The sequence below is a fragment of the Lissotriton vulgaris genome, chromosome 3_1 (assembly GCF_964263255.1).
Source record: "Lissotriton vulgaris chromosome 3_1, aLisVul1.2, whole genome shotgun sequence".
Taxonomy (NCBI): Eukaryota; Metazoa; Chordata; class Amphibia; order Caudata; family Salamandridae; genus Lissotriton; species Lissotriton vulgaris.
The window spans coordinates 1,074,211,794-1,074,227,480 of record NC_141689.1 but is presented as its reverse complement, the minus strand read 5'-3'; the positions used below and the strand labels follow the sequence as shown (position 1 = coordinate 1,074,227,480).

At 42.8% G+C, this 15,687-nt stretch overlaps 1 protein-coding gene across 2 annotated transcripts in view; it reads right to left on the bottom strand.

The window, feature by feature from the left end:
* The window catches only part of JAK2 (Janus kinase 2), a 1,290,985-nt gene that overhangs the window by 411,043 nt on the left and 864,255 nt on the right, over positions 1-15,687 (bottom strand). For both annotated transcript variants that reach the window (XM_086961493.1, XM_086961492.1), the window contains one exon: positions 14,239-14,560. In XM_086961493.1, coding sequence (XP_086817619.1) covers positions 14,239-14,560 — 322 coding nt within the window. The remainder of the gene's footprint in view (positions 1-14,238; positions 14,561-15,687) is intronic.

Genomic DNA, 15,687 nt, shown 5'->3' with positions numbered 1-15,687 from the left:
AATAAAACAAAAAACTAAATATAAGACAGCTTGACCTGTAGAGGGTCAACATCACTATGTTCGCAATAGGCAACAAACTTAACCCATGGGCCAGAATATACATTTTATAGACGAGCACCCAGCCGCAAGAATATCTAACAATACTTCAGCAGGTAAATTAAACCTGTTCACCTGCTGCCATTCAATCTCGCAGGTGCAGGTGCAGGTTGTGCAGACTCAGATGTAGGATACTGCCCTGTTACTGAGACTGTAGGTCCTCCCAGAGAGGTAGATGGACCTAGGGCAAATGCTTAGGTGCAACAGCTCTGGGTATCACACAACCCGGGGTAAACTATTACTAAAGACAATGGTCTAACTTGTGACTGCACGATGACAAGATCATGCAAGTTTGTGAGCACATTCATAATTATGGTTCTTTACGACTTACATGCTGCTAAGGTAGCGCAGTGTAGGAATAAAAACTTTATTTGGTGAGATGATTTGTAGGATTATTCAGAAGTATGGAAGGTCATGATAGGTAAAATGAAGTTGAGTTTGGTATGAACTATGAGACAAGATATGAGGCTATGGCACTATGAAACGTATGGATTATACACCTTATGAAAAGTATTGCTATAATAGTATTTAAAGTGTTTTCTATTGATATGAATGAATGTTTACTTTTGGAGGCAGATACCTATGCAACACTTGGTTAAGGCTTAAATACTCTTTTGTTTCTAGTGGTTTCTGCTTTACACATTGCCAATTGGTAAGTTTTATTTCCAGACCGAATTTCATGAAAAAAATCTTTTTCGCTATTTATTTTTCTAGGAAATTTATAGTAGCGTTTATGACAAAGACAAGGGAATGAAAAGCACAAATAATACTGTACTGTTAGGGTTATGACAGTTGCCTGAGATCATTTTAAAGCTACAGTACAGCAACAATACATGTTATCATTATGTTGGAACACTTTGAGATACCTCCATTCATTGACATACCTTTCGCCTGTAAGCACACTATATGGCTTTGCCGTATGGAAGAACACACAGCTCTCATATTGTAAGGATTGTAATATGTTCTTCAGTTCTTTTTGATGGGATATAACTTTTATATTTGGGAGTGCTTTTCTCCAGTTTTTTCGATTTCTTCTCTAAAAAATGAAAACATTAAAAAAAAAAAAGAGGCTTAATTTGGTCTTGCAGCTTTGAGGAATGTGGGGTAACCTTTAAGGGTTTCCGGAGTAGGGTGGTTAAACACCCCATCAGGGGTAACAAGCGCTATATGAATACAAAACTTTTTTCCTCTTTTATCCTTCTGCTATCCTTCCGAATCCAAAGAACTGACTAACCTATCCGCCACTTAAAATGTATTTGCATGTTTCACTATACTAATTCAACACGAATCCACTATGGGTATCGGAATCGCGTGCTACTCGCCGAAAAGCGATTTGACACCTCATATGGGGTAGTAAGTACAATACAAATGCAAATACAATACAATATAATAAAATCACTTTCTAAGACTCTCTGCTTATACTTTGTGTGTAATAAGATAGGATTGTTTTATGCTCAAGCCATGCAGGAGCAATATTACTCGTATTGTGATATTTGGTTTTATGTCTTTTTAAGGTATATTCTATTGCTTTTGTTTTTTATATGTACATTCAATGCTTGTACTATAATTTTGTTCAATGCTTGTGATGTCAGCTTGCTTATAAAGCTTTTGTATTTTTTGTTTTTAGAGGCCATGAAGAAGTCCCTATGTTTTGGGATGAAACACGCTGGCTGTGTCTTTGTTCCTCGTGAAAATATTAAAGAAAAGAACACTGAGAAAAGATGTGTCTTGACATGTCTTCTTTTGGAAGTCATGATATATTGTAATCTTGTGTGGCCGTTGGCCGACGGCAGCACTAGGGAGGTAGTGCTCCCGTTGCCCAACGGCCGACGGCAGCACGCAAGGGGTTAAAACACAACCTAGTTAGGAGCCATCGATGGTACGACTTGTTAACAATTAACAGATAAGGTTCAATGTTAATAGATGTTTTCAACAAATAATGGGCCCTAACTAAGGGTTTGCATAACTCCTGTTCTTCTCGGCCCTTAGACAAGAAGTTCTTAAAATTCAGTCTTACCCACAATACGTCCTCCTTCCGAATCTTACCGTGTTCCTCATAGAGCTCTGGTCGTCCTAATTTAGAAAACATACTTCTAATGTACGCCAACCATTTGATTTTTACAGACTTATCCAGCGCAGTACAATCTCGTAAAATTAGGTGGTTCAAGGTTAATTCGGGATTCAACCAGGTTTTGAGCCAGCAAAGCAATGGAGCTTCTCTCAAAATATCTGTAACATAACCTAGCCCTAGCTCCTGATGTATGGCGTACGACGGAGTTGATTGAGGGACGGACAAAAGAATCCTTAAAAATTAGTTTTCATGCTATCTGTATGCCGGCCTGATCTATATAGCCCGAGATAGAGGATTGATAGGCCACAATAGCCAAGCACTTGGCCTTATAAACCTTAAGGATAGCCTCTATAGGCCTGGCACCCAGACACCGTGCAAATCCTAAGAGGGATGAGGAAGCTCGAGTGACACCATTCTTTTTGACTTTTTGTTGTTGTCAAAAAGGACTCCCAAATAAGTGAAGGAAGACACAGAAGAAACCTCCACACCATTGCAATAAAATGTCTTTCTAGGTCTATTATTATTATTATTGGACATTTATTAAGCGCCTGGTTACGCCACTGGCGTGTCCCCGCGCTATGACAAGTGAAGTGGCTGTCCCCCCTCCTCCCACAAAAGCTATCTGCTGAAAAGATGCGTTTTAAGTTTTTTTCTGAACTGGACTTCGGAAGGTTCGAGTCGAAGTTCCAACGGAAGATTATTCCAGCGCTTGGGAGCAAGGTATCTAAAGGATCTACCTCCCATACGAGCTTTGAATACTCTTGGGACTTTTAACAGCCCAGTCTGAGAAGACCGAAGACTGCGTGCAGGCTCATAATGGGATACTAGGCTCTGGAGCGGAAGAGGTGCTTTGCCGCTCAGGATACGGTGACATGTGGCAAAGGCCTTAAACTCCACTCTCCTCTCAATGGGGAGCCAATGGAGGGCCCGTAGAGCTGGTTTGGCGGAAGACCTCCTAGGGAGTCTGAGAACCAGCCGCGCTGCCGCATTTTGAAGAACCTGCAGGCGGCCCATAACCCTGCCTGTGGCCCCCAGATAGAGCAGGTTCCCATAATCAAGTCGGGAGGTGACCAGGGCATGCACCAGCGTCTTTCGAGCAGAAATGGGAAGCAGATCTAACACTTTCCTAAGGGCTCTCAGAACACTGAAGCATATCCCCGCCACCCGACCGACCTGTGGACCGAAGGTGAGGTCCTTATCCAGCCACACGCCAAGGTTCCTGGCCTCGCGGCAGGGAGCAGGAACTTCACCCAGACAGGGTGGCCACCACGCCGACGACCACGCAGACGGTGCACCCCCCACCACGAGCACCTCGGTCTTGCTACCGTTCAACTTTAAACAGTTTGCGGACATCCAGGCAGCGAGATCTTGCATGCAATTCCTGAAGATGTCCGCTGCAAGGCCGGGGGCACGCGATACCTGCTGTCATAGTGTGTGACTTTCCATTATTCACAATCAGATCCAGTGAGTTCATGAACGCCCAAAAAGCATCTACAAGCTGCTGTAGACCCACTGCGGTATGGGCATCGTCCACGTAGAGGAGAACAGGGATTAGACACTCTCCCACACGCGGAATATCCAATGCAGCCTCAATAAGTGATTTGTCCAGATCGTTCACATAAAGAGTAAAAAGCAGGGGCGCCAAGAAACATCCCTGCCGGACGCCCCTGCCTGAGTTAAAAGATCTGGTACGGTCGCCAGCCTGGGATAACCTAACAGAGGCTGTGAGGTCTTGGAGAAGGTTAGCTAAAAAATAAACTAAATAGGGGTCAAGTTTCTTTTCCATTAAAATATTCCAGAGCTTTGATCTATTGACCAGATCAAACGCACTGGAAAAGTCCATAAAAGCCATTGTTAGACAACCCTCCTTAGCCATGGTGTATTTGCCTAATAAAATATGCAAATTTAAGCACTGATCCATAGTACTCCTCCCACATCTAAATCCATATTGCAAGTTAGACAGAATACTCTTTCATTTACCCAGTCTGTGATTTTAGATAAAATAACCTTTCCCAGGATTTTCACAGAGGAATCAATGAGGGATATCGGCCTATACCACCGGGGGTTCCCTCGCTGCCCCTTTTTAAAAATAGGAATTATAATAGATTTAGACCAGGAGGCCGGGAAGCCTACTGTACCCAAAGCACAGAAGACATTAGCAAGGATTTTAGCCCAGAATTAAGGGTTACTTTCAAAGAGATCTGCGGGAACCCAGTCTAGGTCTGGTGCTTTATTACTAGCAATATCTCTTATCGCTTTCTCAATTTTCCCCTCGTTAAACTCAATCGGGGTACTGGTCTGATATAGGGAGGACCATGGGGTGCAGTCCACAGGCTCCCTGAGCTCATAAATCGCCTCGAAAGGGGAAAGCCACTGAGCTTCTGTGATATCACAATCCTGAGTTTCTGTATCCTCCCCTGAAGAAAATGGAGTGCTGATGATAGTTCAGAACCTAGAGCTATCCCTTAATACCTCCACAGACAAAGAGTTCCAAGCCTCTTCCTTTATCTCGTTTTTCCGCCTGTGAAGGACTAGCTTATACTCCTTCCTCCACCTAACTATCGAATCTCTATCCCGGAGTTGTTTTTTCAAGGCAAGGGAAAGTGTGCGATGGGCATGTGAGCATTTCTCATCGAACCACTTTGGGCCACATTTAGATCTCCTTTTGGTTTTAGTAGTTAGGTCAAAGCTTATCTGGCTACAGATGCCTTCAAAAGCTCGGAGTACCCCGTACTTAGAGGGTCAATACAGATGGAAATGCCATCTGAGCAATTCCCCCACAAGCCCTTAAGGAGTGTGTCAGGGGTTATATTGGCCCATCTAAGCCTCCTCCCCTGATCACAGGGTAATACCTTAATCAGGGCCCGGTTCCTACCACCCTTGCCCAGAATGCCACAGCTAATATCCAAAATGAAAACAACCTGGTTATGGTCACTCAAAGGGGATTCCCGAGCGTTATAAAAGTTAACTTTGTTCAATAACGTAGGGGACATGAAAATAAAATCTATAATAGAGTTACTTCACTTAAATGTGGGACACCGATCCTCGGAGTTAACAAAGCTAGGTTCAAATAGATCAGCATCAGTTAAAAGAGACTCAAGGCTCTCGCCTGCCCAGTGTGATCATAATGCAGAGCCGTGGCGTAATTAAAGCCATATGGGTCGTCAATTGAACAATGTAAATCACATAAATGTGTATTAAAATCGCCCATTAACAGGACATAATAGGGAAAAGTAAATTGTTTGGACTTATAATCCATAAGAAAATGATTCAGGGTACTTAAATATTGATTTACATAATGGCACTCCCCCGAATAATAAATATTCACTAATAAAAACTTTGGGTGATTGTGCTTACTAAGCTCCAGTTTCAACCAATGTGGGGAGTCAATCTCAAGCCTTTTTCCAGACCCCCTTAGGTCCAAAGAGAGGAGAAACAGCAGGCCCCCTTTTGCTCTGCCCGCCGAGGCTGGACGCGCAGATGCAAAATATGAGCTAAAACCGTCCAACCAAAAATGTTCCTCCCTGTCTAAGGTCTCCTGGAGGGCAATTACATCATAGGTTTTTATATAAGATAACCAATTGGGGTCATCTCTTTTCGACCTTAGACCCGCAATACTCCAGCTCATAATACTACATTTAAGAGTATGGTCACAAGAACGATCGGCATTGCTCAGCCCAGTAACTTCAGATGTAGGGGAGCTACCAAGCCCTGGGGACACATCTAACTGTGTATTGATCTCGGGGAAAATAAGAGCAGGTTGACTATTAACTTCCTTTGATGTTAAGGCAGCTACTGAAGGCAGTCAATCACAGGCATCTAGCCTACTGAGGCAGGACGAGTTTAATAGTGTGGCCAAAGAAACAGCCAAGGCGCAGAGTATAGAGGTCCAAGGCAGAGTGTATGAACTAGAGGATCAAAGTGATTACTACTCTGGTCCACCCAGACCAGTCGGGCTTTATGCCACATCGTAACACGGCCCTTAACCTGCGCCGACTGCACAGTGTAATGAGTAGAACACCTACTATACTGGAACCGGCGGTTCTGGTTTCTTTGGACGCTACCATGGCGTTTGACATGGTTGAGTGGCCCTATTTGTTTGCAGTACTAGGCAAGTTCGGATTCGGTCCGGAATTTGTGAGTTGGATCTGTCTCCTATACTGTGATCCGATGGCCCGAGTGGTGGTGAATAACCGGAAATCTACGGATTTTCGACTGAGCAGAGGCACTCGTCAGGGTTGTCCCCTGTCTCCGCTTCTCTTTGCTTTGGCACTAGAGCCACTAGCAGCCTGGATCAGGCAAGACCGATCTTTCCGGGGAATGAGATGGACCCTGGATTGGAAAGACAAGATATCGCTCTATGCCGACGATATCTTTCTTTACTTCAAGAGCATCCTTGATCTGTCTCTTAGATGTGCTGGCCATATTCGGTACATATTCTGGATTTACTGTCAATTGGTTTAAATCAGTAGTCTATGTCCTTAGGGGTGACCCACCGGTGATACGACCAAGCTACCCCATACAGATTGCACCGGATGGTTTCCGATATCTCGGAATCTGTGTGACGCTGGATTCGAAACTACGCTTCGCCCGTAATCTCGACCCGCCCATGCAAAGACTTAAAAGCGGTCGCACGTTGGAGATGCCTTCCTCTTTTCATGTTGGGAAGGCCGGTACTTTTTAAGATGATGGCCCTGCCTAGTTTCTTGTACGCTCTCCAAACTACGATGGACTTGGACCCGACATCATACTTTAAGGAAATAGAGAGTCTCCAAAAGAAACTACTCTGGGACGGCAGACCGCGTATTGCAATCGCAAAGCTGACTCTCAACTGGTACGATGGAGGTATCAGTCTCCCAGACCTAAAAAAGCATTATTGGGCATCCCAGCTTGCGGCCGTCAACCACGGGATTTATGGCAACCCAGATGACCCCGGATATGCCATGGATAAGTGGTTGCTCCCGGGGGGAAGACTATACCAGGGCTTTGTACACCAAACCTGGTAGGTTTCCGCTGACTGGTCCTACAGCGAATGCCATCCAGACATGGCATACTGTCAATAAGCACTTGAAATGGGAGGGTAAACTTACACTGACCACACCGATGTAGAACTCTGAGAAACTGGGGAGCCTCCAGAAATCGAAGGGATTTGATAGGTGGGATCTCATAGGGATCACTCGCATTAAGGACATGGGGGGGGGGAGGTGCTGCCCTCTGTATCACTTAAACACAATACAGCTTGATGGATACGGAATATTTCCGTTACCTCCAAATCAGCCACGCGTTACTCACTCAGATCCCTAATGACACGACGCTCCCAGAGGCCTCCCCCCTGGAAGATAGACTGCTGGACGCCACATCCCGGAGAAGACCATTTGTCTCATTTACAGGAAATTAATCAACAATATGGATGATCCACTGCAGACGTTGAAGGGAAAGTGAAACAGTGAAGGCCTAGAGTTAGACGACGAGGACTGGCAGGTGGCGGTCTCTTCCCCAAGGGTGGTAGTGGTTCAAGCCAGGCTGAGGTTAGTGCAGCTTAAAATAATACATATGGCTTATGTCACAGGCCCTGGATTAGTTCGTATGGGCCGGGCTGAAAGCAGAGAATGTAGACTGGGTGTGGGGAAGTAGGAACATTCATGCACATACTATGGAACTGTCAACGGATCGAAGCCTATTGGAAGCATATCCATTGCACAATGCGGGCGGTACTGGGAGTGGACATGCAACCAGAAGCACGGAGATGTTTATTAAACATTTGGGAGCCTACAGATCTCAACACATATACTAAGCAGTGGGCGACATTAGCATTTATGGTGGCAAAAAGAAACATCACGCAGTTGTGTGAGGCAGGTCAGCCACCCCTACTTGGGAGGTGGAGAGAAGATCTAGACTGGTGCATGTATAGGGAAAAGTCAGTTTTTAATGCCAGGGGATGTCCCAGGAAGTGGAGCAAGGTATGGGGAGCCTGGAACCACTACAGATGTGATATTTGTTCCCCACCTAGTCAACAAGTTGCAGAGGAGACTCTTGGTACCCGTTAATCAATGTGATATGATAATGGTAATGTATTTTGAAATGTAGAAGAATATGCCCAGAAATGCTGAAGTTGCCTGCTTGTAACCAATGATGTGATTCAGTCGAATTGTTTAATAAAAGAAATCTAAACAAATAATAATAATAAAAAGGAGGCGTCCCAGGACCTCATATCAATCTACAGAAATATCTTCTAGAAAAACTTTTACTTCCTAAAGCTAAGGCGGAACATTGGAGGTCTATGCTCTTGATTTTATACATGGTGTAACGAAGGAGGGCCCATATGACTACAGAAATATATATAAGGAGGACATAAGTGATTGTCCAAATGATCTCCACTTAAAGAGATATTAGTCCCATCTGTTATTAGAAATGGTATCTACCTTGGTGGTTGTAATTGATGTATTAGAAAGCAAGGACCGAATTGGGTCTTGAAAAAGATTATTTAGACAGGATTGATACCACAGAAACATGTTGACGCTTTGAAATATACTAAAGAGTGTGGACATATTGGCATGTTTGAAATAATTTAGCTAATATGTACCAATTGTGATCTCTGTAACATTAGTTCATGAACAAGAAATACAAGCGGATTGTCATACATTTCTCTCTCTCTCTTATGCTTTTTTATCTATCTTTTTCTTTTAAGGTAGAGATATTTAAAACAAAAAAAACATATGTCATCAGTTGGTACCATTAAATTCAATCATGGTTGAGGCTAATGAAGATTATTGCTTTAAGATTGAATGTGTAGGTGTGAATGGAGTATAAGTGACTTATCCAAAGGGAATCCATTTTTTGGGCATTAAAGTTCATATAGAGCCCTGTCCCTTTGGTGTGAGGGGCCTCTCTCCTTATGGTTGTGTCGTTAGCCAATCCACCAGCACTCACTGACTGGTATGTGCATGCTGTGGCAACACAGATGCAGTGTTCATAAAACAATAGCAATTAATGTGTTATTCACATTACCTAAATGATGGCTATACCTCAAGAAGGGTTAAACCTGAAATGTGTGCTCTTTAACAATCATTTCAGAGGTTTGAAGCAGGGCATTTGGAAATCTAGTGTCAACTCCAAAAACAGATAATCTTATCATACTTTACTTGTTGCTTCTGTGAAGGATTGCCCAGGGCCCGCAGCACATAGGAGTCACAACAACCGGCACTACCACAAGAGAAGTTGGAGGGTTGAGATTCTAGTTGAGTCAATGTGACGACTTAGTCAGTCTCACTCTCCCACTACCTGCCCCAAGGCCCGCCCGAGGTCCGACTTCCGACTCAGTCAGAAAGTAACAATTAAGTGAAGCAAGTCTCTCATGGCCAGGTTGGAACTCAGAGTCTATTCCTGAACTTGTGTTGAAGTCAACCAATCTAGTGACTAGTGACACCCAGTAGCCATGCCACACAGCAGGTACGAGTCTGACTCTGAGGCTGCCCTGTGTGTCACACGTTCTTTGTAGCAGGCATATGAAGCTTCTGTGCTACCTTAGACAAGTGAAAACTGCCACTAGACCAAACTCCCCTCTCTCTCTCTCTCTGGCAGGTACATTAATAAATAAACCAGAGTTAGCTTAACATTTTTATTGTGGCCCGAAAACTGCTGAATATACAAAGAACTTTGTAATGCTTTAAGAACTGCTGCACTGCTACAACACCGGAGCAAACTAACCAAACCTGCTACAACCCTTCCAGCCTTCCGGGAAAACATCAGGTGGTCGCCCAGTACTGCCATTCTGGCCTTGGTGGTGTTCAAAATAGACAATGTCTTGTTGACCAGTTCACCAGCACTTACTGACCAGCATGCACATGCTGTGGCTATATGGATGTAGTGCTCGACGTAAAACAAAGGCAATTAATGTGCTTTTCACAATACCTAAACGACGGTAGACCACTAGAAGGGTTGAACCTGAAATCTGTGCTCTTTAACAATCATTTCTGAAGTTTTGCCAGGCATTTGAAAATCTTTTGTCAACTATAAAAACAGATAATCTATTCTTTTTTTTATTGTTGCTTCTGTTAGAGGTTTGCCCAGGGCCTGCAGCTCACAGGAGTCACAACGACCGGCACCACCACAAGGGGAGTTGTAGAGTTTAGACTCTAGTTGAGCCGATGTGACGACTCAGTCAGTCTCACTCTCACACGACCTCACCTGTCCCGCGGCCTGCCCAACATCCGACTCAGTCAGAGTGACAATTAAGTCAAGCAAGTCACTCATGGGCCGGTCAGAACTGCTAGCAAGCAATTTACTCCAATAGCATCATTAATATTCCTCTTTTAAGCATGCACATTATGGAAATTCCTGGAACAACTATGGTAAAAGAAAAAAGAACTTTCAATTATCACAACAGTAAGGCATACATTTTACAGCCTTATGTTCTACTAGTAGAAAATAAAAATCAAAGAATATCCTCAAAAGTCTCTCAGATAACTGAATTTAATTGAAGAAAATTACAAGAGTCAAGCATGAAAATGTGGGGAAAACAGAATGACAGCAGTCCACACAGCATGGGAACATATTAGTTCTCGAAATAATTAATCTAATGACTGACACAAGAGAGATAAAACAAGGCCAGCATGATACAGGAGATGATATTAACCACACTCCGATTGCAACCCAACTAAAATCATTTATTTCCTGTAAGTTATTAAATATGATATCAGGCATATCCAGGAGTGTATCTTTTCCCAACTTTTCTTCTTTGATGAAAAGAAGATGTGCTTGCAACCATCGGTCTGTCATAAAATCTTCTAAATTAGCACTATTTTAACTTTTCAAAAGCCTTAATACAATCTTCTTGGCTAAAAGAATGGTGCATGCGACAAATCCTTTGACGAAATGTATCCACATTTGTACCTAAACCATGGGTCATAATTTTGTCAGCAGCTTGACCTAAAATTAATTCCAGCCTCTTCTCAACTTAGACAAATAATCTAGTATAGCCATGGGGAGATTTTCCGCTGCAAAGGTATGATGCTCTTATTAACTATCCGCAGCTTTCGATACGGTATCGCATTAAATCTTGATCAGTCGATTGCAGGAGATAGGAGTTAGGGGCTTGGCCCTGTCCAGGCTGAAGAGCTTTTTATCTGGTCGCTCACAGAGTGTCAATCTGGGTTCCTTTCGTTCGGCACCAACAGAGCTCACTAAGGGGGTACCACAGGGCTCATGCATAAGCCCTACACTTTTTAATGTGTATGTGGCCCCCCTAGTGGATCAAATGAGATCATATGGTTTTATTCCTGTGTCGTAAGCAGATGATACCCAGTTGCTTTTTCCCTTTAAAACCTTGAGAGCTGAAGTTAAACACTCATTTTCTGAGGGGAGGTGGACTGTATCCCAGTGGATGGCCGCAAATTTCCTACAATGTAATGTGGATAAGACTGAGGTCATGTTATTTGGAGAAGCGCCATTGCTGTGGTCACCGGATTGGTGGCCATTAGACTTGGGCCCCGTCCCCATTTCCAAACAGATCGTAAAGAATCTGGGTGTTCGACTAGATCAGGGCTTATCATTGAAGGATCACGTTAATCAAGTAGCGGGTTCCTGCCTTCATGTAATAGGACTCATGAGACAAGTGTTTCCCCTACTGCCAGATACATCTAGAAAGACCCTTGTCCAGGCCCTAGTGCTTAGTCGCCTGGACTACTGCAAAGGGTTATTGATATAAGCTACTGATAACACGTTAAGCAGGCTTCAGGTGGTTCAAAACACCGCGGCATGGTTGGTCCTTAATGCCCCTCAAAGAACTCACTCTCGTCCTCTTATGGATAAGTTACACTGGTTACCGATTTGTGAACGGGTAAAATTTTAAACCTGCTGCATAATCCATAAATGTATTTATGGTTCTTGCCCTGTGTACTTGGCAGAGAAATGTGTTCCCTACAACCCAGCACGCACCCTCCGCTCCTGCAATGAACTTCTTCTCCAGATTCCCTCTGTAAGAAGGTCAAGACTGGGTGGAAGAGCCCTTTCTTTTCTGGGCCCCACCTTATGGAACAAATTGCCCCTCACTCTCCGACTGTGCACTAATCACTTAGCCTTTAGAAAAATGCTGAAGACCTTTTTGTTTTAATATATCCCCTGTCTCTGATTTGGTGAGCACTATGCCTACTACCTGCTGGGTGAGCAAAGCGCTGAGATACTCCTTCGGGAGTCAGGTCTAGCACTATATAAGCCTATAAATAAAATAAATAAGTAAAATAAACTGCTGAATTGTAATCTAAGCCTAACTATTGTACAAATATCCTTTCACATGTATTTCTGCAGGGTGGACTGGCATTATTTGAACTTAGCGACTGCAGGTCTTTAATTGTAATAAGGTGCGAGGTATGAAGAGCAGTTGTAAATGAAAAGCAACATCAGCCTGGAAATCCTTCAAATCTTCTCTTCAGTCATTAATACTTATGAACTCTAATGTCAGTATGGTCACAATGACACAAGTATAAGAAAACGTGGCAACTGCTCAATGATGATGTTCTACAGTTTGAGCCTGAGGGAGGACTTAGTAAGGAGGTAATCTCTCCAAATCTTTAATGTCAGATTGCTCCCACACCCTTCCTTACTCATGTACGTTAACATCATTGGTACAGTGCATTTGGGTGATCTCACATTACATCTATGCTCGGTGAAGTAAGACAAAAGTTTTCTGCCTGGGTATTAGGAAGGTCTCGGAATCCAAGACAGTACTGGAGGAAGCCTGCTAAGGTTCAAAGTTTACGAGACTCACTTACCTTTTAAAAGCAGACTTAAAAAGCACAGTTGGGCTGCCGCTGCTATCAGGGCAAGAGTGACTATACGAAGTGATACATTTCACCCAAAAGTAGACTGATAATGTTAGCTCCTTGCTGCAAACCAGAGGGGAAAAACTGCAGCTTTCCCAGAATACTGTGCAGGGTAAAAACTAATGGCATCCATGTTAAACTCTGTGACGTAGGCCATGTTAACACTGTATGGATCAGTCAAGGGGCATAAACCCCACATCATATTTTGAATGTTAAATGTGCTGGTCTGGCTTGGAACCAATTAATAGCAAGATGGTCTCAATAGAGAGCAGGTTCAAGAATTTCTGAAATAGCAAGATTCTACTGGGCAGCTCTTCTGTTGTCCAGGAGTGACACACGAGTGGACTTTGAAATGCTCAAATAATTTGAAACCATAAGATGTTACTGAGAGAACCAACTGACCTGGACAACCAAAGTCCTCCACTAGTACAGAGCGGAGATTATGTATCCATCAGGGAAGTAGACAAAGTCACCATAGAATCAGTGAGAAAGCCACTCCTGCTTTTATTGTGTTACCTTATTTTATGTCCATTTAATGGTTTATGATGGTACATTCTAGCTATAATTGATTAACTTTAGGATCTAAATCAGCATAGTTAGTATTTATATTAATTGAAATCCTTACATACATATGTTCCTAATGAATAGTATGAGACTCATCCCGGCCATTGATTTTGCATGCATCACAGAGTTATTTCATTATTACGGTCTCATTTAACACAACATGAGGAATGGAACTGTGGATGGTTTAGCAAATCAACCTTTTAGGATCAGTTCATGAAAATAGTATCATCAACCCAGATCATGCCAATGAATATTGTACCCAAGAACAGCAATCTAGGGAAAACAAACACATAATTTCTATTAAAACAATCCTACATAATTGAAACAAATGTAGAAAACCATTTTGTTTAGGTTTAGCTACAACTGAAGAAACTATTGCCTACATATTTGTATTCTTCATGCAGACACTGGCTCGTTCTTTGACAATTTAGTCTATATTGCTGACTTTGTAAATCAGAGGTTAAGAATCATTGGCATCTAATTGATATTTCAACATCCCTTTTAAAACATTGCAATATACTGTACCAACTAAGAAATGTTTTGTTGAGTGGGTGGGGCAAATGCCACATATTGATTATTTCTGTCACTGGTATTGCCGCTTTAGTTGCAATTCAAAAACATTGTTTTCATTGTCATATTACAAAACCTTACAATTAAACAAAAGGACTTTAAAATGTGAATAGTTACCTGGTCGGCCAGCATTTCTTTGTCTTTATGCTTCCCTCTCAACCACTGAATTCCACCGTTTCCAGTTATTACAATGGTTGTAAAGATCTCCTCACCCGAAGGACCTCTGCCTGGCTCTTTTATTTCAAAACGTTCTGAGTAGAAGGCCGGCTGAAGAGTTTCCAGATTTATGAGATATTTAAGTTTCAAGTCTCTGGCAGAAGCCTTGCATTGGCTGAACTGTTGAATAAATTTGCGGAATCTGTACCGGATTCTTTTTCGTGTCAAAATGTGGTAGTCTTGGATTTTTGCCCTGACACACTTGGGTAAGAACTTCTTGTAGCTGTAAATAGAAGTGGAACAATAGCATCAATTCCAGGAATAGTCAGAATCTCTGCAGGATGAATATCATATAAATACATGTTAATCACCATTGGGACTTCTGTACTCGAAAACCCCAAGCCCCTTTATTTTGGAATATAGGGCATGTACCAAACAAGGGAAGGCACTGCACAACCCCTCCTGCAGCAGTGAAGCATACATCAAGATGCACACTTGCATTCACCCACCCCTCCCTCCTTGACCCCTCTCTGATGCGGTCACTCGGACATAACTTGCTATTTATTGCCTTTTCACTTTATCTACTTGGGTGACATGTACATGCTAGAGTAGGGGGTTGTTGCATTGCTTGAATGAAGGACTGTACATGAAGCCAAGAATGTGCTCAATGAACAGTTTTGAGGTCAGCGTCTCTCATTGTAACCTGAGCTTGTTCTGAGTCTTCTTAATGGCGGAGAACGATCTAGGATAGAGTGGACATATTGTCAGAACTGGTGGATTGGAACTCCTACAGGATTTCTGGAGGCTTGCGTGACAATATTTCTGAAGCTTGGATAGTGAGGAGCATACCTAGTCACAGTTGTGTATATCTGTGCACATGTTACATGCAAAATGCTGGGAAGCCTACTGTAACAGAGCAGAACCAGCCCTGAATGTAGTATTTTAGATAGCAGGGGAATGAGAATCCTTGCAAGTCTAGAATGTGGGGTATCCTGCATAAGATGCTGTGTGTGTTGACATAAGCGGTGTCCTAACCCCCACCAGGCTAAATTAGAACCAAGAAACCTTACGTGTGTTTCTTACATTATAACAGAAGAGAACTTTGGTTAGATGTTCCAGCCTCCTATCGGAATACCCTTTGTGCCTGACAATCTTTTGTTTAGCCCATCTGGACTGCTTTTGACCACTAAGCTTATGCTTATAATGTTACATTCATACTGGTGCTTACTTATTCCATTTTTATCAATTTCACCTTTTGGTGGGATTTAGTGCGGGTCTCAAACATGTTCCACCATTATGTTCAAAAGAGTGGCAACAAATACCCAATCATCCAGAGTAAATTTTCAGATCCTGGTTGACAGAATGCTCTTGGCATTGTGCATTTTCCGCAGTCAGTGAATCCACAAGGAG